Here is a 25,551-nt window from a genome sequence, read left to right as displayed (position 1 = left end):
TGGGCTGAAATAACCGAGTTACTCCCTTTAGCTCACTCGGCGCCTCCCTGGGCTCTTCACACCCAGCCGGGGCGGAGCGGGGGTGCCCGTCCCTCCCTCTGAGCCGTGTCCCGGTCCGGGAGGGGCCGCGGTGCCCTCAGAGGAGGCGGGCGCGGGGCGGGCCCGGGGGGCCGGGCTTGGGCAGCGCGCCCAGGAGCCCAGCGGGCGGGGCCGGTGTGAGGAGGTTCCTTGGGCTGTTCGGAGCGGCTTCTCTGGCTGCTGGTGCCCCGCGAGAGGGACGGCGCCCGGCAGGCTCTGACGGCACCATGGGGCACCCGCGGCCGCGGGGGCCGGAGGTGGGTGCGGGCGGGCGCGGCCGCGGGGCTGCCCCGGAGCGGGCGCCAGGTCCGGGGCACTGCGGTGATTTCAGCGTCTGTTTTCAAGTGAATGCTTTGCCCGGGCTCTTTGCTGGGCAGAGTTTGTTGCGGGAAGGTGTTTGTCGTCTGTCGGACGCACTCGGGATGGTTTACGCGTTTTTCGTGCAGTGAAAATGGGTGGGTTTGGGTCGCTGCGGTCTGCGCTGTGTCAGGGCAGGACCGCGGGTTTGGGAAGCTCGGCGATGTGGTGAACTCCAGTGTCCCCGGCACTGGTGGAGCCGTGACCCTGCCACGTCCCTTCCGCACCGCGGTTCTTGGGTCATGGGAAAGCCCTGAGTTACTGAAGGTGCTGACACAACCCGTTCTGCCGAGCTGCTGGGTGGGTTTCTTGCAGTGAAAGCCTTTTCTGCCTGTTGCTGGTTTTCTTTCTTTGGCGTGATGCTCTCTAGAAATCTTCAGCCCCAAGGTGCCTCTGGACCGAGCTGGACCGTGGTTCAAGTCAGTGCAGCTCCGTTGGCTTTGGAAGCGGTCCCCGGGCTGAGCAGGCTCTCTGCACACGGAAGGACAGTGCCCATTGTGTGCCCTGGTCTGGTGCTCCCCACATCCCTCCTTTCAGTAAATCTGCACGGTGCCGCTCCAGTGAGGCTGTCTGGGGTCAGGCACCCGCAGTTGGACTGGGTGGATGAAGCTCTGCTGCTTTAGCGCTGGTGGAAGATGCTAAGTGTGGATGTCACGGCGAGGCCGGTGTGGCTGCTGGGACAAAAGCTCCCTGTTTGCCTACAGTGTTGTGTTTCGGGCTGCGAGGGCTAGGAGCTCTCTTTCGAGTGTCTTTAATCGCTCAAGAATTCGTGTTTTCCCTCCCGTGCTGTCTCTACTATTTGATAAGCGTGAGCTCATGCCAGAGGCTCGCAGGTAACCAGGGAACTTAATTTCCACCCACCTCATGATGCTCACAGGAGCGTTAGCCCTGTGACTTGGGTCTCATGGCCAAATCCTGCCCAGCTTAGCCCGAAGTTGGAAAGCTGTGAGTTTGAGTCTGTGGGTTCCGCTTCCTCAGGGTCACTGTTCCCCTGTGATGCTGAGCACTCCCCAGAGATGCTGGGATCCCCGATCCTGGCTCAGGGGGTTGCTGCAGAGTTCCCCCCAAAGTCCCCCCTGTGCACCTGCCCTTGCCTGCACCTGAAAGAGGCCCTTCCTCCTGTCCTTCTGCCATGAGGTAGCACCAAGCCTGTAAAATGAGGTTTTCTGCAGTGGGAAGGTGTGTCTGGCCTCTCCCAGGCCTGGGGTGCAGCACGTGGGTGACATCCCACGGTGTCCCCATTGCCCATCGTGGTGCCAGGCTTGCTTGGTGGGATTCTGGGCCCTGGATCTGCCCTTCCCTCTGGCTTGGTCAGAGCTCCCTGTGGGACAGGGCCAAGGTCAGATTCCCTCTGAAAATACCTGTTAAAATTTACAGAGATTGCTGTGGACTCTGCTTCAGCTGATTGAATTAAAGTTTATTGAGAGGTACAGCGATAGAATTTGGTTCTGCCAAGATTTAACTTTCCTAAGTAAAGAAGATTGAAGGGGTTCACTTACATACTCACTTGCGTTTTTAGTTTTATCTTGATATATATCACATCATCCTTTTCAGGATTATTGAAAATTAGTGTTGAGGCTCTGGTCTTCCTAGAAAAGATTCAATAACTTCAATTTTCCTGGAGGCCATGATGCGCTTCTTATTTTGAGAGGCTTGAACTCCCCCCCCAGAAAATGGTGTTGTTGACAGGTGTCTCCTGAGCTCTCACAGCTGATACCAGTCTGCTGGAATCAGAATTGCACGTTCTTTGAACTGCTGAAGATGCTGTTTCACGTGTGTGAATGAAATTATAAGTACTAGGTAGGTGATTGTTGCTGGTGAAATTAATCTTTCACAAAGCAGGCTATAATCTCATGGCTCTCCTAGACATTTTTATTGCTCTTTATAGTAACAAAGTGTAAAGGGTTGTGCCATTGTTATTCCTGTAAATTAGGAAGTGCTCTTTAGACTGCAGGTGTGTCTGTGGTGGAGGAGAGATGTTTTAAGGGAGTGGATTCTATCTCCAGCAGTGATTTGAGAAATCTCTTACGTGATTAAGTGAAATTTCAGCCAGCTGAACCTGGGTTTTACAGTTATTCCTTCTCTGAAAATGGATTTAAATCAGGTTATCAAACCTTCAGGGAAAGAAATTTCAGGGGAATGCACTTAAATGCTGGCACTACCACAAGTGTTATTCCTTTAAATGGCATAATAAGGAATATATCAGCTGCTAATGTTTATAGAGGCTTGTAGTTTTATCTTCTCCCTGTTTGTACCCTGTGAATATACCAAAGGGGAATCTCAGGGACTGAAATTGCTGGAGTTTTGCATCATGGTCTGTGAGGAGCAGCACCTTTCTGATGCCTTTGCTGCAAACAGGTAGTTCCTTAATTTCATTTTGGAGCAGCTATTTTGCAGCAAATTATTTAAAATAATAAATAATAATAGTTGTGCTTTAGTGAGAATTAGTGTTGGCTGGTGGCCCTAAATCTGTGTATAGGAGAGCTGAAAAAGCAATTTGATTTTCTTCTTGAGTGTTGGCACCTGGTCTTGGCTAAGGGTGAGGAAGGAGGAGGGCGAGAGCAAACCTCTACATGCCTTTTCCTCCTATTGTCTGACTGGCAATTATTTGATGATGTGTTTTCAACTTGCTCTCACATGCCCTGTACCCTGGGAGCTCCTGCAGGGACTGAGATTTGGTCATGATCATTTGCCTGACAGGAGTTGTGGCTTTGTCTTTTTTTATTTCCCTTCACAAAATCTTGGCCAGCCTTTTTTGTCTTTTTTTTTTTTTTTTTTTTGCCAAAAAAAGTGCTTTTTCAGTCCATATTTAGGTACTGCTTGCTGTGCTTCTTCTGCCCTCTGAGAGGTGGGATGTGTGTGCAGCCTGGCTTCTCTGCACCCACCTATGCAGGGCCAGACTTCAGCTCTGCTGAGCTGCAGGATAGAGATAGACATGTAGTGTCAATTCAATTTATTGTTTGTTTTAGATACATAAATAAGTTTCTAACTGATATTTAGCCAGGTGCACCTGCCCTGTCCCTCACTTCCATGGACTTGTGAGCATCTGATACATGTACATACATACCGGCTCTGTGTGTGCAGACACCCTGGAAGGCAGAAAGTTGTGGAGGGATGGATGGAAAAAGCTCAGTTTTCCCAGTTTTATTTACAAAATATTTGCCATGTTGCTCCCTCACTTGCTTGACACAGGGTGACCAGGGTGGCATCATGTGAGGGATGCTCCCCCTTACCCTGGCTTCTTTGGAGGGGGGGAACAAACGGGAGTGAAGTGTGGTTTTGAAGATCATTAATTTTATATTTATATATATTTTTTACTTTGGAATTCAGAGTTTTCTCTGTTTCCAAGTAGCAGTGGGAGCATCGTGTGCCATCACCACTGCCCCGAGCACTTTGCACATCCCTCGCTCCCCGTGCCCACACGCTGTGGTGGCATTTGGTGATTTCTGGATCCTTCAAGCAGATCGACACCGAAACCTGGGGGTTTACATAACAAAGTGGGAGTGGGGCTTGTGTCTGTCAGACAGCTCCAGCCCTCAGGCACCCATCTGCTGGTGTGGGGAGAGGGGGAGAAGCCGTCTGGTGGCTGCTGCTCCCACACTGGGGAGCTGCATCCCAAAGGAGCTGGGGTGGCACCAGGCAGAGAGGAAGGCACACACCCCAGAAGGGAGGCCAGTTTTGTCTCAGAGAATAAAAACTTCCATTTAAAAACACTTGTGGCTTGCACAGATCTAAATAGATTCAGATCAGGGCAATCTTGCTGAAAATGGGTCAGGGAAAGGGGATGGGGCAAGTGCCAGAGGATCTGCTGCTGCTGCAGTGAGTATGGTATCAGGTCAGCAAGGGTGACAGCCTGCCCAGGGCTTATTGCCAAAACAAAATGTGGGGTTTTAATATCAGGGTAATTACCTGACTTAGTCTTACTGGGCTGCTGTGCTTGCTTGGATGCCAGTAAAAGTGTCTGAGCATAGGGCTGGGTGGGAATAAACCCTGGCACTCAGGGTGTGCCCATCTGTGCCAAGTCTGCACTGAAACTGGTGTTGGCTGTTTCTGGTGTTTGTACTCTTTGGTTTTCTGTGATTTGTTTGCCCTTAAATCTTCCCTTTTGCTCCCTGGGGACACAGAGTGAACCATGTTGAGCTCCATCAAATCAAATGGTGTTGCATGGCCAGTAGGATTTGACAGCAAAATAGCCAGTTTGCATTAGTTACCTTAGTGTATAGCATTGTCCCTTCCTCCTCTATCCTGTTTTCTGTGGCAGAGGAGGAATAAATAAAATAAATGATCTTCTGTCCTAAGGAACTCAGTATTTAGGGAGAAATGCTGTAATAAAAAGGCAGGTGTAATAAAAAGGTGAATAGTGGTGGGGTGCACGTTTTTCAGTGGAGAAAGAGCAGTCCTCCACTGTTCACCCATGGAAAGTCTTTGGGAGAGGAGCTGCAGGACTGAGGATGAGAAACCCGATCAGTATTGGCAGATTGACTTGGCAGAAGGAGACTTTTCTGTCTGGGTGGGGGAGTCCTGTGCACACTTTACTGACAGCAGCAAGTATTCAGAATATTCATGGTGTTGAGATCTGTTTTCCTGGCTTGCACCTGCTGGTGAAGAAAGAATTCAAGTGCATTTCCTGGATTGCGTTTTCCAGGTCAGGCTGTGAGTGGGCCTGATTCCTGTTTTATGTTTTTCTTTCTGCCGGTGCAGTGAGCCCTCGTGTGCAGCCTTCACATGAGGGCTCTTTTTTGGTAGAGATAAGATGAACCTACTGATAAACACCCAGTGAGCTGGGGGCACTTTGCATCTTCTTCCCCAGGGCTGGGGAGGTGGTCCTGGCACAGAGGGTCCTCTCTTCTCTGGGCAAGTGTTGCAGAGCACAGAGACAAAAGGCAGTGCCAGGCAGACAATGTCCCACAGAGCAGGGCTCTGACAGCCTCTGTCCCAGCCTGTGCAAGTGGCTGATTCAGAGCCAGTTGCAGTTTCTGGTTGCCTGGCCATGCAAGAACCTGCTTCTTTTTCCCCTCCAGGATCTGCCAGTGCCGTGTCCTGGGGCTCTTCCTCGTCACTGGCGCTCACTCATCGCTGAACCATTTCCTAGAAACTTCTCCCATTCTACCAGCCAGACTTCTGGCAGGATTTTATTAATCAGAAATACTCATTTCTTGTTCTTCCTGCCTGTCTCTGTCCCACCCAGAAAACACCCACTGGTGAGCACAGAGCTCACTGCACTGCCTTGAGTCAGATGAACCTTCTCTCACCATCAGCGGGGCTGACTCCTGCTTGAAGCCCTCAGGCAGGGGGAAAATAAACCAGCAAGAGTAATTAATTGCACCTTTCAACACTTTCAGTAGCTGAGGTGTTGTGGCCATGGCAGGACCTCATAACTGTACCTCAGTACCCGGTTAAAGCCAACCTTGCTGTTGGGACTTTTATTTATTTAAAAAGTGTTCTGACTCCCAACCAGCTTTGAATGTGACACACAAGAGGTGGAATGATTGTGTGGTTTGCATTTATATTTTCTCTTTCAGTTCAAGTGAGATGCAGTTACAAGATGCAGTTGACTTCACATGAAGAACACAAGTTTGCCTTACTTGTGGTTCTCTTGGGTGCACTGGGAAGCACTGGTGGCTGCTGGGGTCTTCTGGGAAGCTCAGCTGTCCTTTCTCTGTCACAGTGAAAGGCTGCTGAAACCATTTAGAGAGCAGGCAGTGCATCACAGTCTTTTCAGAAAGAAGTACTTTGTTTTCTCATTTCTCTTTTGCTATTTATGTAGTCCCTGTGAGATGTTCTGAAGTATATTTTTCCATGACTGAGGTTTCCTGCAAATTGATTTTTTTTGTGTGTGTGTGTCCCACCCAGTGTTAAGTCTTACCAAGAAAGAATAGTAGATGACTCATGGTGGCTTTGAAATCTCCGTGGTTAGGCCTGATCCTGCAGAGTTTTGGCAGCAGTTATGGCAAGTGAGCCATTTTGTTCACCAGGAGAAAGATCTGGCAAGATGGGAACTGCTGTCTGAGCCTGTTTAGCCTTTTTTACTTCTCTCCCAAAACTATTGCGTTTCTTCCTGCCAAACACATTTTTTTTTTGGTTTTTTTTTTTTTTTGTACATGCAGAAAACTCTCTGCAAACACTTTTCTGGGCAGTGCTGCTCCAGAAGGTCATGGCAGCTGAAAGAAAAATAGCCTTTAATTTTTGCCTCATTGTGTGCTGAGGTCTGGAGGGTTAAGCTTGTAAGTCATAATATTAATGCTCTGATTTCCTCTAGGAATTTGTAGGGAAAATACTGTAAAGGAGTTTAAACAAGAAGAGAATGAACTGCAGGGTGTCTGCCTTGGCCAGACACCTGTTTTACTTGTAAGATACTGGAGGTCTGGGTGGGGGAGAGGGGGCAGCTGAGGCTTGATTTGAGCTCTGATATGAGCCTCATCTTTCCCTGCCTGCCATCACTGTTCTCCTGTGCAGGCTTGATCAAGGCATTGTTTCTCCCCTCTCTAGGAAAGTGGTTAAAAAAATTTGTCCACGGCATCTATTTTGTTCTAAGCAAGCTGTCAGTATTGTCAATGTATGTAAACGAGATATTTTGCATATATTTGCAGGTGTTTAGTTGTATTTAAGAAAGAAACATAAGGGAGCTATTCTGTTACTGCTTCATAACAGACAATTTCTTAATAAATTTGCCTGGATTTGATCTCAGTTTGAAACCTCAGCCAGCATTCCAGAATTGTTTGTGAAATCAGAACCCAATTACTGTAATTACTCATCCTTGATTCTGATGATGAATCAAACACTTCAAGGTATAGAAAAATTAACTTTTCACTGGCTTGAGTCCTGTTTCCTTGGTGCTGTTATGTTACCATGTAGGGTGTCCATGGCTGGTTTGCAAAGCCACCTGGAGCTCTCTGTGAAGTCCTGGGGACAGCATCACCTCTGCCCTCTGTGCTTGGTGTAATGGCTTCTCTTAAAGCCAACTGTTTTCTTCTTGTAAACAACATTCACAAATATTTTTCTTAGCTGGCCACAGAGAAGGAAAATGCAGTTCTTGTGAGCCCTTGGTGTTACTCTAAATCCACTGAAGAAGCTGTTTGGGGGTTTCTGGGTGTGAAAGGGAAGCTGAGGACTGATGGCTGCTCGTGTTGGTGCTGGCTGAGCTGAGGAAAAGCAGCTGTTCTTGGAAACGGGGATCAGGAGCACACATGCATCCTCCTGTTGTCACCTCTGTCACCTGCTGTTGCTGATTTTTTGGGAATGATGCCTGATTGTACAACAGCCTTTTAGTGCTGGGTGTCCCAGCTCGATGGTGGGAGCCACTGAGCACTGCAGCTTTAAGACTGGAAAATAACTGAAGTCAAATGAGGACAGAGACATCAGATTTTTGTGGAGCTTATCAGCCAGAATGCATCAAACACATTCAAAAGCGTTGCTAAATAAAACATTAAAAATCACTAGGGAGCTTCAGTTTGGAAAGGTGCAGAACCCAGGGTTGCAGGCAGGTGTACAGGAGCATTTTGGGGTCTGCACCACATCATGGGACTTTGCCCTTGTGGCTCCAGCCTGACAGTGGCAGTGCTTTCAGGGTGGTGCAGGGTCCTGTTTGGGCTGGGGAAGCAGCAGGATTCTGGCTGAGGAGCAGAGAGGAGCTGGGACATCCCCTTGCTGGGACAGCCTCGTGACCCCGAGGTGCTGCAGTTGCTCTCACACCCATTTACCAGAGGTGATCTTGTGCTTTGGTTTCTGGCAGCGTGTGCACAGTCAGCAAAAGCTTGGCACAGCTTCATGTTCAGCCTGAGCAGTCACAGGGTTCATTAATGCTGCCAGGAAGGATCGGCGTGGGATGGCACCTGTGTGGACCTGCATGTGGGTCCCAGCCCTGCACCCTGCACTTGGAGCTGCCTGCAAGAGGGACAGAAGCATCAGTGAAACTGTGGTGGTCACCCTGCAGTGGTTGTCCTCGAAGCTGGTGGTGTTTTGGGGAATCATCTGGGAGATGAGCCTGTGCCTTGCGCTCCCCAGGCAGGGGAGGGAGTTGGAGTTGGACTTGGCTGCTCACATGGGAACATTTGATTTCTGTGCTCTAGTGGGGACCACACTAACAGCAGGACTGTTTAGTGGGAGGGTTGCCTTCCTCCTCCATCATGGCCCTCTGCTCCTGCCAACCGTTTGGTTCTTCTTAAATGGAAATGGTTTTAAGATTTCCATTAGGGCAAACAGACTCCCAAAAGTCAAGACAATGGAAACAACATTTTATTAAAGTGCTAAACTTTTAACTAAACTATTAGTAAAAATGTATGGTCTAAATCTGCTACTCTTTGTTGCTGTGATACCCACAGGAATCCCTCGTTTCTTTGAGCAGGTCACAGAAAAGGTCAGCAAAATCACGTGTCTGTGGTTTCACATGGAAAAAAGCAGAAGGAAAAAGAAAAGTCATGTTCCCCCTTAATGAGAACAGTTCAATCAGCAGCAGGGTGGCAGCAGGAGCAGGGACATTGACCTCCTGACACGTACCTGTGCTCTTTGCTGTGATCCAGAGCTGCTGCCTGGAGCCAGTGCCCGTGCAGGGCTGAGATCCTGTTGCAGTCACTGAATCCCTCCCGAGCACAGGCTGCAGTGCTTTCCCTGGAATTGGCTTGGCTGGTAGGAGATATGTGAAGGTCTGTGTTTGCATTTATCAGCTGCCACCTAACCCACTGTGGGAGGGAGGGAAGGATGGATGGAGGTGTTGGGCTGCCTGCCAGCATGCCCGCTTGTCTCCGAGCTGCCGGAATTCCCTGCGGAAATGTGGCTTGGCAGGTGGCACTTGCTGGAGCACACGTGGCACTGGGAGATACCACAGTAGTGTTGGGTGATGCACAGGACATCAGCCTGTAGCTATCTATACATTCAGGTAGCAGAAATACCTGCTGTATTTGTGTGGTGTGTTCAGCTGTAGGTAAGAGCTGCAGCCGTGCGTATCATCCTGTGAGCACTGTGGTGGTCCCCGTTATCCCTGATTTCATGGAGATGGCCACTCTAATAGTCCTGTGCATTGCACCATCACTTTGGCTAGCTCCTTGCTTTTGGGATTTTACATAAAGCTTTTGTGAGCTCTGTCTTGTGCTAAGCTCTGTGTGTCTATCAGCACCCAGAAGTGCTTTGGCCTTCCTGCTGTTTGCTTTTTGCAGCAGGCAGTTTTCCAATCCCCTCTTTTCCATCAGCCCAGGACTCTATTGACCACTCTGTTGCATCTTGGGTGTGGGGTTTGGGGATGCTGAGATGGAGCCAATCCCCAGGGTGCTGTCACCTGGCTTTGCCTGCCTGCAGCAATAGTGCTGGTTTGTCTCTGGGGGTGTGTGACCAGGTTCCAGGGGATCTGGGCATCCCCTGTCCTGGTTTTCAGGGCTGTTATGTGCACTGCTCCTGGGTTTAGGGCTGCAGGGTGTTTCCCATGGGCCACATCAGGGAGTGCAGGGTTGGTGGTGATCCCTGAAGGATGCACAGCCACACAGAGGTGTGAGTGCTGTGCTTAAACACTCTTGTCCATGCCTGAGGAATCCAAAACAAGGTGATGAATTAATATGTGCAGGGCCAGCCTTAATTACCAATAAATACCTAATGATTGGCTTCCTGGGGAGGCTGCACTTCCTGTGGCAGCCCAGGGAGCAGGGATGGTGTGGATGGGCAGGGGGACATGGAGCCAGAGCAATCAGTACATCAGCATGAGATCAGGTGCTGCCCATCCGAGGATGTTTGTGTTTTCCCTCTACTGTTCTGTAAAGCAAATGAAATGAGTCCTTGGGAGGTGCCTGACGCTTGGGCTGGGCCTGGGTGTGGGGACAAACCAGCATGGAGGGGCTTTCTGGCTGAAGCTGTGGGTTAGTCTCCAGTGCCTTACCTCATCCTTTCCCTTAACCTGCCTGGCTTTTCTGTGTCCTTTCCTCCTACAAGTGGGAAAAATGAGGGATGGATGCTGCAGGGCCCTGTCCGGGGGCAGAACAGGCTCTGCCCAGTGTGGATAGTGCAGCAGGCACTTCCAAAGATGAACCTGTTGTTTCCAGCCTTGAAGCATCTCATGCCCTGTTACAAACAGGCTGTGTGGATTCCTGTGACTCTGCTGCTCCTGTGGGCAGGCTCGTGGCTTGGCAATAAACCTCACGTGGCAAGGACTGTGGAAATCAATAATGCAGAGCCAGGGAACTGTGCTGCAGGAAGCACCAATTGGTTCCTGCTTTTAGAGGTGTTGCTATTAAATTGGGTACTTTGTGGGAATAATTGTTTTGGAAACAGTATTTTAAAATGTTTTGGTTTTATCAGGATTGGGCTAAAGATAAGCAAATTAGGTCTGGATGATGTTTCAATGTGTCTATTGTTGATCTGGGTTTTTATTTAAGTTCTCTAGCTCCAGATCTTTCCAGGGTAGGAGCAATGCTTTGGTTCTTATTCAAGGGCTGTTTTGTGTGTTTTAAAAACAAACCCTAATCCTTTTGCACTGCCCCTGCAGTATGAGCATCCAGGAGGGCAGATTTTCTGGAGGTGTCTGCATTTGCTGTTGCTGGCTGTTGGCTCCTCTGGCTGTGTGTTTTCCATGTACTGAACTGAAGAATAGGATTAAGGCATTGCTGAGCATTTTTCAACCCTATTGTCTTTTAGTTTCATGGTTAGGGAGTGTAACATTCTACCTACAAGAGCCCTGTTGTTTTGATTAAATATTGAGGGGAAGATAAAATCAGTGTGTCTATTTTGCTTGGTGTGAGTATGGGGTTTTTTTCTGGGCTGGAAAAGCAGGATGCTCCTTGCAGGTGCTTGCAGGGATCCTGAGCACAGGGACACTTCCTAACTGTGGAAGTGGAGGGCTGACCCCTGCTCAGGGCTGTGGAAGGAAGGTGTGCCAGGGCGTAAATCTGGGGTGCTGACAAGCCCAGCTTCTCCTGGGGGAGGCAAATAACTCCTCAGAAATGGCTTTTATCAGGTGACAGTATTTCTCCAACACACAGTGGTCCAAAGATAATTTTAGGTTTAAAATAGGAAGAATTAGGAACTATTTACATGCCAGAGAGTCACCACCACTAGACAGAGCAAAAAAGCTGTTGAGGGCATCGTGCATGGGAATTCCTTGGAATTTCATTTGGGCTCTTGGTGCCCCTCTTGCACCCAGGCTCCTGGCAGCAGCAGGAGGAGAGAGAGAGAGAATTCATGCTTCGATTCTTTGGTTTTTTGTTTGTTTGTTTGTTTTCTGTTTATTGACCCCATTTCACTGCCCTGCTTTGGCCTGAGCCTGTCTGTTCTGCTCCAGGCAGCCTGGGAGGTTTTTGTGTGTTCCACCGTGGGCGCTGCCTGCGGGACACGAGTATGGGAACAGAGGTCACTTGTCACAGCCCTTGCCAAAAGGTCACTGTACTGGGAGAGATGTCATGAGAACAGGAATGAGATCATTTTCAGGGTTTCTCACCGTAGGGATAAGAGTTGATACAGAGCATCAAACCCTGGGAGGCATTAGCAGGAAATGTCTGTTTTTCCTGGATATATTTTCTCTTCTCTGCTTACCATTTTTTCCAAATTAAATTTTTCTGGGTTTCATAGCTCTTTGAGGTACTTTTCAGCATCAGAACATATTAAGGAGCTGTGATTGTCCAAGCTTGTTTCTGATCTGCCATGATAGAGAATAAACTTAGGCTGACCAAGTTTTAGGTAGTCTGTGCTATTACCAGCTGCATACATTTTCACATCAGGACGTCAGTGTCTTCAAACACAGAACTGTTCATGAATATTTACAAAAATATGTATTTTCTGCCTTCCAGTTTCCATGCCTTTAAAGCTGTACTTTTGTTATCCTGTGCAACAAGTAGAAAAAAATTTTCTTTAGTGAAGGCTGAAATGGTCATATGATCCCTGAAGTAATAACTTGGGGTTAAAGCATAACCAAAATGGCAAAGAGCAAGTAGATATTGGGCTTGCAAAGTTGCAGGATGGAGCTACAGGTTTGCAATATATTCACAAGGGCTCAGGGATTAATATAGTTAATTTCTGGTTTTTTAGCCATTGTCACTGCAGTTGAAATCTTGGCTGATTCTTGGTGAAGTCACTATTTCCAGTGTATATATTTTATTAGTTGAAGAGGTTTGGGGCCTGTGTGCTGTGGGGACAGTCTGGGACAGAAGGCAGAGAACTTAAGTGGTGCTTCAAGAGGAAGTAATTGATATGAGATTGGGCTGGACAAAAGGCAGTGCCAGCTGTCTTTATAGGGTTTGTAGTATGTAAAAATCTTCCCGTTTTCAATCATCTCCTTTTTTTTCCTTTTCTGTTCCAAGGTTTTCCTTTACTGCTGAGTCTTTTCATTGTGTTTTCCCTCTTGCTGCCTTTGCCCAGGCAGACTTTGAGCCGGAGGAAGCTGGAGCAGCACCTTCCCTCTGTTCAAACACAGGCTGCCACTCCAGCTCCTGCCTGCCCCCGCAGCAGGTTTGGGGTGCAACTGTTCCCCTGCCTCCTGCAAGCCCTGGGGGCTCTGCAAATCCCTCCTCAGGCAGTGCCCTGCCTTTGCCATTAGGGCTTTATCCCTAATCTCTGCTTTAAACCAGCAGTTAAACTGAAAGAGAGTAGGTTTAGATTAGATATTAGGAACAAATTCCTGCCTTTGAGGGTGCTGAGTCACAGGTTGCCCAGAGAAGCTGTGGATGCCCCATCCCTGGAAATGTTCAAGGCCAGGTTGGAAGGGGCTAGGAGGGACCTGGGATAATGGAAGATGTCCCTTCCTGTGGCTGGGGGTTAGAACTGGATGACCTTTCAGGTCCTTTCCAACCTAAACTGTTCTGTGATTCTAATTCAGAGCACTTCTCCCTTGTCCACCCTGTTCACAGCAACCTTCTGCAGGGTTGCAGTCTGCTGTGACATTTCTCTGCCTTCTCTCAGTATTGACACTGTTCTCACAGGTCAAATGCTTTAGGCCTGAGTTCTCCTGTGTTCTGCATCATCTCTTCCTTCCTGGCTCACAGGCAGTAGTCCTGTTTGTTCATCTTGGCACAGGTTTTGCATTTGTTCGGATTGCCGGTTCTTGACTCAGTCAGATCCTGGTTTTTCTCTTTTGGTTGTTTGGGTTTATTTTCCTTTAAAAAACATGCTGCTTATTTTCTATCTTGAATGGCAACAGCTGAATGCTGAAATGCAGCACTTATTTCTCAGAAGTTTCATCCTGTTATTTGCAGTCTGCTGCGATTTGCTGGTATCACTTGATACCAGTGTCAGAGGTTTATAATTCCCTTCTCTAGTCTGTCAGCAGTGTCAGCAGTGAGTGGCACTGGACAGACAGGGCCTTCTTGGTGCAGCCTGCCTGGTTTGTGGTAAAATCCTGGATATCCATGTCTGGTGCCTGTTTGCACCCAGCCTGTTGCAGATGAGCCCAGGCATTCCTCAGCTTGCCCGTGGGAATGCAGAGAGTGACCACATGGAAACTCTGCCCAAGAGGTTAAATAGCTCTTGTGGAGCAGGGCCCTGTAAGCAATTTGGCAAAGCTTTCAGAGGGGTGTGTATGTCCTGTCTTTGCAGCTGAGCCCAGTGCCATGTGGCCTGCCCAGCGTTGGGTTTGCCCTGTGTCCTGTGGCTCTGCAGCAGCCAGCTGTGACAGGGAGCCTGGCCCCTGCCCAGGTTTGTGGGGCAAGTCACATTTTCCTTCTCAACCCCAAAATTTGGCTCTAATCTTAATGGGGATAATCCTGCTGCTGAGACTGACTCAGGCCCACCTGAGTTTGGACCCTGCTTTATCACAGGATTTGTCTGTGCCAGCTGTGAAAACAGCTTTAGCTTTAAAAAAAAATAAATAATAAAATCCTGAGTTATGGAGCCCTGCTGCGGTCCCTTGGAAATAATCATTGCATACACTGGTTAATTGTTTATCCATTAACCAACTGTGTCAATTAATGTGACAAAGAACCCAGCTGTACCTGGCACAGTGGGGAGGAGAGGAGGAGGAGGAGGGAGGATGAGCATCTCCTCTCTCTGTTGGCTCCTCTCTGTTGCTCTTCCTGCAGCCCTGCTGATGTGGTATTTGTCTGCTGGTTTCCTTCATGTGTAATTGCTGGCATGGCACGTCCAGAGTGTGTTTGGGCTGGTGTTCTTTTTGACCGTGGAAAATTTCTTTTGGAAAGGACATTACATTTCCATGAAGTAAAAGCATCTTCTCATGGAGGAAAAAAATTTGTTTTGTTTCTAAATGTGAATGTACACAGAAATACAAAGCAAGATGCTACTTTATTTCCAGCTAGAAATATACAAAAAAATTCTTTGCATGAAGTACTGAGTGGGAAATAGGATTTTAATGTAGGTATGAGGGTAAAGTGAGGCTCTGGGCTCCCTCCTGCCATCCCCAGGGTTATTGGGAAAGCCTGGCAGCATGGCCTTCCTTGGGAATGCTGTTTATGTATGCCTGCTTTCCAGGGAGAAAATCAAACATCCAAAGCCAGTCTATATCAGGTGGAATGACTTCACTCCAAACAAATGAAAATGTACCTTCTGCTCACTGAATAATTGAAGTCCCTTGCAGTACCATTGTTAGAATGGGAAAAGTGTAAAGCTTCCAAGGGGGAGAGCTGGCTTTCCATGAGTGGTGACAGGGGAGGTGTGGGACAGTGCCAGTGCCAAATTCTGCTGCACAGAGAGTGCACGGGCTGGGTAGGGTAACATCAGTGGGGTGAGAACAGTTTGATAATTGAAACAAAATAAAGTATAGTAATAATTGTAACGAAAGGGGAATAACTGATGGAAATAAATGATGCATGATACAGCAATTTCTCACCACCCCCTGGCCAGTGCCCAGCCCCCAGCAGCAGTTGGCACCCCCCAGCCAATTTCCCCAGCTGATATCCTGGGAATGGTGCCCTGTGGAATGGAATGGGATTTCCCTTTGGCCAGTTTGGGTCAGCTTTCCTGGCCATGCTGCCCCACAGCTTTTTGTGCACCTCCTCATTGTCAGAGCCTTGAAAACTGGGAAGTCCTTGAATTAAGGGAAGCAGAACTTAGCAACAACTCAAACATCAGTGTGTTATCAACAGTCTTCTGGTCCTAAATCCAAAACACAGCACTGTACCAGCTTATAATAAAATTAACTCTGTCCCAGCTGAAACCAGGATGTTGCCCCAAAGTTCAGTGTATCGCTGGGAAAGGAGGTATCCACATGTGTGTTTATATTTGAATTGTTCATGCAGGGCTCTTGAAGTGGCCTGGGGGCCCAGTGATTCCCTAGTCTGGTCCTAAAACCTTCTGTGCTCTGGTGGCTGTCCCTGCCACTGGTGGAAGGTGACAGAGCTACCCAGGCCATTGGAGCCCTCACTCCCAAGATGAAACTGTTGCTTCTACATTTACTTTAGAATGAGAGAAGAGATTGACCCAGTTTTTCTTGATTCAAGTTCGTGTGCAAATGGATTCTTTTTTCTGAAGGCAGCTGCTTCTAGCATGTTTTCAGGCATACATGGTATCAGCCTTGTGTAATAATGAAATAATGGACTTGTTTCAAGAGGAAACAATAATAAAGAATGCTCTTTCAAAAGCAGCTAAACACATGATTTATTAAAATGTGAAATTATTTCCAAGTTACAGCATACCCAGCTCTTGTTGTGGAGCTCACACAAGAATAACGGCACAGTGTTCTTTGCAGAACTTAACATCAGAAATGTCACACTTTTTTGGAAAAATCATTCTTTAACACAATGTAAGAGCTTCCAGAAGGATAAATGGGCATCCTTGTATTGGCTTCTGTAAAATGTTGCCAGTTTGTCCCATCCATATTTTTTCAGGGTAGCTGTGACATTTATTGCAGAGCAGGACAAAGATTGAAGGGACTTTTTATCATCATTAGGGCGATGCCCAGGAGGAGCTGGAGCCTGGCTGTGTGCAAGGACCAGCAGCCAGCTCCACAGCCCCACAGTGAGATGCAGAGCCTAGAGGAGGAAGAGGAAGAGGGTTTGCCAATATTCACAAGCAGGAAAGGCTTGTGCTAGTGTCAGTGGCCATGCCTCATATGTCGATTTACTTTTGTTTCCTTATTATTTTTGGCTTCTTCCTTCCCTGTTTTTCTTGTGACTCAGGCTCCTGGAATGGATGGGTGGGAATAAAGATGGGAAGTGCTGTAGCCACCAGTGCCCAAACACCTCTAAGTGCCACTGCCTGAGTGCCCTGAGTGGGCTGCAGCCTTTTCCCTGGCTGTGTCCCCATCCCTAAGGGACAGTGGGCTGGTCCCCTGCCGCCACCCGGGATGTTGGAGGGGTGAGCACAGAAGATGTGGGATCCACCTTGTTGATCTCAAGCTTTCTGTGGGGATCAGGATGCTCCTGACCCTGGAGAGGAACCTTTAGAGCTGTAACTTTGGAGCCTGCTCAGAGGATGGAGCCGTGGGAGAGCACGAGGCACGCAGACACCACAGGCGGTTGTGTAAGGAGCATAGAAATAGAGGAAATCTTAATAATGCTGGGAGTTTTTAGCACTGCTTCACTCAAAGGAAGAACATGTAGCAAAAACTCCCACTGATTTTCTGAGTGAGCTTTTCCTTCATGTAGCCTGACCTGGGAAACGCTGCACCAGGTGAATTAAATCTGGGATTTGGCCAGCCAGTGATATAGCTGAATATTTGCTATTGGGTGTGTAGGGTAGGATAGTTGGGAAGAATGTGGGTAAGGGGATGGAAGGAAGATGTGTCCATGCATTTCCAGTGGTTTCCTTCAGCCCTGTGTTGCAGAGAAGGCGCTGACAGCTCTGCTCTCTCTCCGCAGCGCCCCGCGGCTCCTGAGCGCAGGCCCCTGAGATGTCTCTGAGAGCAGAAGGCCATGCAGCCACATCCACGCTGAAGAAGCTCGCTGCAGACATGAGCAACATCATCGAGAGCCTGGACACCAGGGAGCTCCATGTGGAGGGGGAGGAGGTGGACTCGGAGGTGCTCACTGACCCCAAAGGCACCGGTGAGTCGACTCCCCTGTGTCCTCATCCCATGTCCTGCCTGGCTTTTATCAACCTGTTGGCAGGGAGGCTACAGCCTCAGGGGTTTTACCAAGCCCAGCATTGACCCTGATTTAGAACCTGGAGGCTCTTAATACTTGAGCTTCTCAAGTCAAGTCCCTTCTGTGTAACCTTGTCTTTGAGCTCTCTTTAATAAAAATTGCTCTTTTGCTGGAAGTAATGCTGTATAAATCCTCCCATGTTAAAGCATTGCTGTTGGCTGCCTTTCATGCCCTGTTACCAGGCTGTTGAGCTAACAGATTTGTGGGTTTGTGCTCCTTGCAGTGTGCATTCCCTTCTCTGCCATCTACCACACCCATGGGTTCAAGGAGCCGGGCACGCAGACGTACCTCTCAGGATGTCCTGTCCGAGTGCGTGTGCTGGAAGTTGAACGCTTTACTTCCACTAAGAAGGTCAGAACTTCACAGATTTTGTTTGATTTCTGTAGAACTCTATTTAAAATGCTGCCTTAATTTTGTGCTTGCTTGTTCATGGGCTGAGGAAGCAGCAATGCCTGTGTCTCAGAAAGTGCTTAGGAGAGAAGGTTGTCTGTCTATTTATAAAACCTAATAAAGCAGAACAAGAAATTGTGAGAGACAATAATCCTTAAGTAAAGCTGAATAAAGGCTCTTTAGATGAGCAGCTGCAGGAAAATGGCTTATTTCAAAACTTGCATGCCATGTGGTGATGCTCTCCCCTGCAGGTACCAAGCCCCAATGTTTATACCATCGAGCTGACCCATGGAGAGTTTGTCTGGCACGTGAAAAGAAAGTTCAAGCACTTCCAAGAGTTTCACAGGGAGCTGCTGAGGTACAAAGCCTTCGTGCGCATCCCTATCCCCACCAGGAGGTGAGTGTGGACACAGCTTTGGGGGGTGTGATCTGTTAATTTAATGTCTTATCTATTTAACTTCATTGGTCCTATTTGCTTTGCTGTAAGGAGGAGAGGGAAGAAGAATTCAGTCTCCATGAATATTTAGCAGCTATGATAAAAATATTTAATCTATGTGTTCAGCAGCCATAATCTAAGTGATGCAAATATCTCTCTGCTGACGCAGAACACGTTGTCTCCTGGGTCATCAGCTTTTGAGCTGGATTTGCCTTGAACTTGGGGAAGGGTTATGATAATGCTAATGGAAATTGCTGGAGCTTTGTGGCTTTCTGACAGTGTGGGCAGGATGTGGGAGGCATGGGGGTCCCTGGCCAGGCTGGCCTTGGTGCTTGGGATGGCTGGAAATAGAAGAGGAACAGGAATATAGATGTGAAAAGAAGTGGTGAAGGAGAGTGAGAGCCTTCTGATGTAGAGAATTCTTGGGAACATTATAGGAAAGGTAAATTATGAGAGGTTAAGAGCTGGAAGAACGTAATGCCCTTAAAACAGGATGTGGACTCCTTTTCCTTATTGATACCAAAAGCTCACAAATCAAACTGATACTTCTGTGTTGTTGGTTTTAAGACACTTGGAGCACGCTGGCTTCTCGGATAGAAAAAATAAAGGCATTGCAGCAGAAGGGTTATTTATTGAGGCATACAGACACTTGCAGCACTGAGACTTGATGTTGGGGTGTGTTTTTCCTTGCAGTCACACAGTGAGAAGACAATCCATCAAAAGGGGAGAGCCGAGGCAAATGCCGAGTCTGCCACACACCGCAGAGAGCACGGTGCGGGAGGAGCACTTCTCCAGCAGGAGGGTAAGAGCCACCTCCCTGTGGGGGCCAGAGGGATGCTCTGAGGTGCAGAGAAGCCTGGCAGGTTGCTTGCAAAGCCACACACCATCAAAACCCTTGTTTGGTATCATTACAGTATTTTTCTTGACAAAGTTTGGCTGTACAAGTCCAGCTTTATTGCCAAATTCTCTGCTGCACAATGATGAGGGTGCTGCTCCTGGGGTTCATGTGGGCAGAGCTTTCCTCTGCAGTTGAGGAACACTGTGATGCTGGGAGTGGTGGTTCCCCTCCTCCCACCTGCTCTGATTTAAAGATAGACAAGGCAGTTTTCAGAGTCAAGTTGCGTGATGGAGGCAGCCCCGTGGCCATCAAAATCTGAGAGATTTCAGTGCCATCCCCCTCTGAAAGAAGAGATGACAGCCAGGCTATTGATGCTGAAGTGGGTAATTTTAGCCCAGGCACACGTGTTCTGTGTAACTTCATCAGATGTTAACAGATGGGCCCTTCCCTGGAGAGGGTGGATGTCTTCCTACCTCTTCATTGCAGCTTTGCTGCTCACAAGTTAAAAACTCCATGTTTGTTCAGGCTGTGCTTATCGTTCTCTTTCTGTTGCTCCCTCCCTCCTTCCCTCCCTGGGCTTTGTGCCACTGGAACTTCAAGGCCCAGAGGATTAAAGGATTGTGTCTTGTGGCTGTGCCATGCAGAAACCCTGCTGTTCACAGCTTCTCTGATGTGTGGAAAGTTTGAGGAGAGAGATGTGGGTTTAAAAGAGGAAGAAAACTGTTGTATAGATGCTTTTTATTTTTTAGCCAATGTTTCCTTTCAGTTTGCTTCATGTCCTGTAGGACTGTGCCCAGTTTCCCATGCCCAGACAGTCCAATTTTTTCTTTTCCCTTTTATCATGAGGATGGTAAGAGATTACTTCTCCCATAATGGTTTCTTCTCTTCTCCCTCCCTGGCTGGGAGGACAGGCCCAGCCACTGCTCTCTCTGTGTCCTTGGGACAGGACAGCATGGTCCCTGTGCCACTCACCCTGTGAACCTTTTGTTTTGGTTAAACAGGCTCTCTCAGTGCCTCTGAGCCTGTTTTCTCAGAAAGCTGATTCCTGTGGGCCAGAAACAATGGGGACTGATTTGGTATTTAAAATTGTTCTGAAACTTTAGCTCAGTCATAAAAGTTTACCTCCAAGGTGACCCTGCCACGGAGCAGGTCTGCTGGTGGAAGGTGCAAACACAGGACTATGAACAGTAAACAACCTGTTTATGGCCAACTGTTTATGGTGCTGAGCTATGATATCCTGTGAGCTCATAATAATGGATTTATTTATCCATTCAAACTGAAAAGTGGGTCTGATTTCTTGATTGCTTCCTAATTCCAGACAGTTGGGTTACAGGAATTTTCAAGAAAAACCTGCACATCCTATCTAAAGTTTCAACATTTTAATTGTAGAAACAGCTGGAGGACTACTTGACAAATATCCTGAAAATGCCAATGTACAGGAACTACCATGGAACAGTAAGTAGAAATTACTTTGCTTAATTGTCTAAAGAATATTCCCTTTACAAATGCTGAATTCATTGGAAGCAAACATGCAGCTTCTGCAAGAAACATTTTGCAGCTGTTTTGTGAGCATTTTGGCTTAGCTGATTTCTCCAACACAGATGTAATATGATTAAAACCAAAGGAATGACTCAGTGGTTGCTAGTATAGCACAGTGATAACCTCCTCAAGCTGGTTCAGTCCAGACAGCTGGCTGTACATGTATGATATAGTGAGATTCTGTTCAATTCTGCAGACTGTGTAAGATGATAAGTTACAGTTCTAAATACTTAAAAAATTGGAATACAAACCATATTTGTATTTGCTCCTTCAGTCTGGGCTTTGTGTGTGGTTCTGGGTGCAGATTTGTCTCGGGTTTCTATTCTGTGCAGTTTCCCTGGACATTAGTGATGTTGAGTTTGTGTGTGGGGGATACCCAGAGAGGTGAGTGTTTTGTCAGTTCCAAAGGCTTATTTAAAGTTGGCTTATTTCCCAAAGTCAACACTGTTTGAAATGAGGAGAGATGTCAAATCCAGCTTCAGGCTTATTTTAAGCAAAAATATTTCTTTCGAAATTCATCCTCGAATGTTTCTTCAGAAGTCCTCACCTGTCAGCTGCAGCTGTGACATCTCTTGGGGATGGTAATTTATTTCCCCTTTTTTTGGCTGCATAATGACTGTGTTACTTCATCTTTTGTGTTACCAGCAAAATCTGATGCACGCACTGAGTAGCTGCCAAGTTTGGTGACATTTCTGAGCACAGAGTGATAGCTGGGAACACCTGGTTTTCAAACAAGCCAAAAATACAGACTGAACTTTGGGTTTCTGCAGCAGCCACTTCTCTTCCACTTTGGCTGTTGTTAGAAATTCTTCTATTTTGCAGGATTTCCGTTGTGTAGAGATGTTGGGCAGCTCATAGCTGGATGTTGTATATAAAAACTTGAAAACTGTGCGTGCTCTATTGCAGAGCTCAGTGTTGAGCGCTGCTTATTCCATGGGACAAAGGGCCCATTGGGGTTGGCCATTGCTCTCTGGATGGCAAGAAATCTTCAGGCTGAGGCTGAGGAAGCTGCACTCCTTAGAGTGCTTCTTTAGGGGACAGGCTGTGGAGCTTAATTCCAAAGCAGTGAAGAGCTGCATGTGGAAAAGAGTCATCTTTTGTTCTAGAAGCAGGATTGGGATAACTTGGCAATTTTGATCAGTAGCATATGCAGAGCGGGGGAGAGTTATTTTACAGTGTGGATCCATCTTGTCACTTTTAGGCAGGCGTTGCCTTTTTGAAATATTTTGGAACATTTCTGCTCCTCTGAACGTGGGTGATGCTTTGGCCAGGCTGTGGTTTGAGACAAGGCTGCACAGTGGGGGCTGGGAGAGGAGATGGGCCAGCCCTGCCTTCCCAGCAGCTGTGGGGTGCTCCCTCCTGGGCTGAATCGCCCTTCTGTCCCCAGCCCCTGGAGCCAGATGTCCCTTTTGCACATAAATTCTCAGTTCATTGTTGGCTTTCACTGCATTTGGCCGCAGAGGAGTGTTCAGGGAGGATTTGCTGCCCATGGTGGTGGCGGCGCGGGTCCTGCAGGCGATGCTGGAAGAAAGCACAGGGAAGGAAGTGCTTCCTTTAAAACAGCACCCAAACCACCCCCACCATTCTCAGAGGAGACTGAAGTGGGAATTTCTGGCACTTTCCCTGCAACTGTATTTGTCCTCCTGAGAACAAAATGAGGGCTTTGCTCTTCCTGTAGTTGAGAAGCCTTTTGCTCGGATGCTGACAAATGCTGTAACTGTCTTAATCTTGGAGCACATTTGGACTTCTTTGTGTTCCTCTCATCAAATCCATGCACTGAGGACTTTTTTAAAATCAGGAACTCAGTTAAATCAGGCATGGAGTTGCAAAGGCAAGCTGAGACCTGCCTGGAGTGTAACCCTTGGTCATTGTGAAGAGCCTGCTTGGGTCAGTAGCATCTCTGAGGAGATGTTTTTTACATCTGAGCTGCACAATTTAATGAATTTGCTTTTTTACTTTTTTTATTTTGCTTTTGTGGTTAATTTATTATTTGCCAGTGAGAGCAAAGTGCTTTATACACTATCTGGAGGATGTGCCATGCACTAAGACAGTCAGGCCTGCCAGTCAGGCTTGTGGTTTTGCCCAAAGACCTGAAGTCACTGATTGGGTTAAGGATCAGGTCCACAGTGACTACATGGCATTGGAGAGGTTGTACATCATCTAGCTTTTTATATTTAATATTTTTTAAATGATTTGATTTTTGTGATTAAATCTCATGTCTTCTTATTTCCAAAACCTTTTTTATAGTACTTTTGGGCTGAAGTGCTTTAAGACAATTACTGTTTTGGGAATCTCGGTGTGTTAACTGTTCACACTTCTTTTTCTGAAAATTGGAAATTAGAGGAATATAGCCTCAAAATGTTGAGGCTTAATTGGATTCTGTTTAAAAATTTTAGTAATTGGATCTTTGCATTATTTTTGTGCAAGCTCCCATACTTGCAAAAGGAAAAGTAAGATTTGATTGGATTGTATGTGTGTAATGTTTTGCATGAACTTCAGAGAGAGTAAAAACCTCATCTTAAGTAGGAGCAGCTGAGAAGTGAGAGAGGCTGCTACTTTGCCTCTGATACAGTTGCAGATCCTTTGCTTGGATCTTTGTGGAGGTCCCCACCCAACCCATCAATATTTCAAGCTATTACACTTGAAATGCAGCACGTTTAGGGCTTTTTTTAATGTGTATTTTATATAAGCAATTTTTTCTTTGTGTAAGAAATTGTGCTGAACAATATAATTCTGGAGAGTGTGTAATTCCATGTTATTGCTAGTGACCAGTGCTAATCAGCTTTTGATGCATTTCTGAACCCACTAAATAAAGAACAAGGGTCATAATGAAAAAAATACAGCATGGAGAGGCTGAATCCTTTCTGAAATGAAGATGCTCTGTGAAATTTTGACTTGCATAAATCATGCATGCTCCACATTGCTGGCAGGACAGGATGGTTTGAACACCTTGCAGCTGGTTCTCCACCTTCCACAGCCTGTCCTCCTGCAGCCCATCACTGCTGTCTGCCACAACAATGTCACTGAAGCTGCATTCTCCTGGCCATACCTCATAGCACAACCATCCTGCTGCGGGTCTCTCTGAAACCAGAGTGGGATGCCAGATCCCAGGGAGGCAGCTGGGCAGCACAGGAATGCTGATGTGACCGAGATGAAAGCTCCTGCCTGCCTCTCCCAGCCTCTCTGTGAATGATGAGCACCTCAGATGAGACACTGTGACAGTAAAAATAGCTAATTGGAACAATTAATCATTCCATCAGATGTTTTGCTCTACACTTGGGAATTTTCCTTCTAACTGCAGGAATTTATTTAAGTTTTTTTTTTACAAACCAACGCTTGATCAATGTGTTGGATGGGCTCCTGTCACTGCTGTTCAAGAGACTGCTTGGCTGAAGATGAGGTGGCTGTGCTGCCAGACAATCTTTCTTTCTCTTTTATGTAGTGGTAGTTCTGTTTCTGCAAGAGGAAAAACCTCTTGGTTTTTCTTTTTGCTTCTTTGAGTACAATTATTTCTCTGCATGCAGTGCTCCTCAAATTCCTACCAGCTTTCTGGTTCCAGCCAGCATTTTCAAAGGGTTTTTACATTTCTGTGCTTTTTTTGTGTGTGTGCCCACTGTGAGAGACATGTCTGGGTTTCTGATTTGTCTGATATGAAATGCCATGAAGTTAAAATGGGATCCAGACAAAGAACTGGCCTGAAATTTTGCTTGGGACCTCTGATAAGGGCTTGGAGGATACACTGGATTTTTTCAGGCACTTCCCACCCTGCTCTGAGTGTTGCTGCAGAAACAGCTGAAACGTTCATTGGTCACACCTGGTGCTTTTCCAGAACGCTTTGGGAGAACAGAGAGAGCAAGATGGTTGGTAAAATAACATGGAATGACTTGTTCTAACCACTTGCTGAAAACAGGCTGAAATCACCTTAAAATCAAAGCATTAGGATTGAGTAGAGGTTACTTTATGTCCTTGAGATACTCAGAGGAAAGCAGCTGTGTATTTTGTTCTTCATGGCCTTGGCTGATATGAGAAGTCTGGGAGATCCCAGGAACAGCTGAGCATGAGGAGATGGAAGGATCTTCAGTTCTACTGCTGTTTTCTGGGAAAAAATGATGGTATTGGGAAGGGAGCCTGTGCTAACCTCATTGTAATGGCAAGACAGACTTTGACCCCAAATTTACTGATGCTTTTTGTTATACTTAGTGTCTGAAAATGTCTTTGAGACTTAGGGCTCCACCCATGTAATTCCTGTGCGAAACTGGATTTTGCTGATGGGGGCCCTGAGGCTGGTTTGCCAAAGAGAGATGACAGTGGCCCTTTCCTTGAGAAGAGAAAGCCTTTTCTTGGAGTTGCTGTGGGTACAGGTGGGCATATCCTGAAGCTGGTACTGAGGCTGCCTCCTGTCCCCACTCCAATCTGCAGCCCTAGCAGGGTTCATTGCCAAAATGTGCTGTTAGAGGTTCCCTCTGCCTGGCCAAGGGGACAGTGACACCTGCCCTGAGCACCCTTCTGCACTTGGCCACCTTGCTGTGCCAGTAAATTAGAAGTGCCTGGGTGCAGACAGGGTTCTGCTGTGTGACCCCTTTGCAGGGCTGTGCCTGCCCCAGCCCTGGCCTGCACAGGACACCCTGTGAGAATGTTTCTCCCTGCTGAAGGGGCCCAGAGCTAATAACCAGCAGACTGCCAGGAATGTCCTGCTGTGCCAAGAAAAGCCTGCTCAGTTGAAATTGCCCAGTGTCCTATTTTTAGAGGTGAGCGTAATCATGCTGAGCTTTCTCACCAGCTTTGCTCACTCTTATGTTTCCTGCAATCCTGCTGAAGCAGGAGGAGCCATGAGGAGGCAGGTTCCTGGACTTTGGGACTTGAACTTGCTCTCCTCCTGCCCCACTGTGGTTTTCCTGTGGAATTTT

At 47.3% G+C, this 25,551-nt stretch overlaps 1 protein-coding gene across 2 annotated transcripts in view; it reads left to right on the top strand.

The window, feature by feature from the left end:
- Window positions 1-228: 228 nt before the first annotated feature.
- PLD1 (phospholipase D1) overlaps window positions 229-25,551 on the top strand; it is a 62,417-nt gene continuing 37,094 nt past the window's right edge. For both annotated transcript variants that reach the window (XM_059478868.1, XM_059478867.1), the window contains exons 1-6: window positions 229-335; window positions 17,157-17,342; window positions 17,665-17,792; window positions 18,083-18,228; window positions 18,961-19,069; window positions 20,495-20,560. In XM_059478868.1, coding sequence (XP_059334851.1) covers window positions 17,189-17,342; window positions 17,665-17,792; window positions 18,083-18,228; window positions 18,961-19,069; window positions 20,495-20,560 — 603 coding nt within the window. In that variant the 5' untranslated portion in view covers window positions 229-335; window positions 17,157-17,188. The remainder of the gene's footprint in view (window positions 336-17,156; window positions 17,343-17,664; window positions 17,793-18,082; window positions 18,229-18,960; window positions 19,070-20,494; window positions 20,561-25,551) is intronic.

Source organism: Ammospiza nelsoni, chromosome 10 (assembly GCF_027579445.1).
Source record: "Ammospiza nelsoni isolate bAmmNel1 chromosome 10, bAmmNel1.pri, whole genome shotgun sequence".
Taxonomy (NCBI): Eukaryota; Metazoa; Chordata; class Aves; order Passeriformes; family Passerellidae; genus Ammospiza; species Ammospiza nelsoni.
Note: the sequence above shows the minus strand (reverse complement) of the source record. Positions and strands in the feature narration are given on the sequence as shown.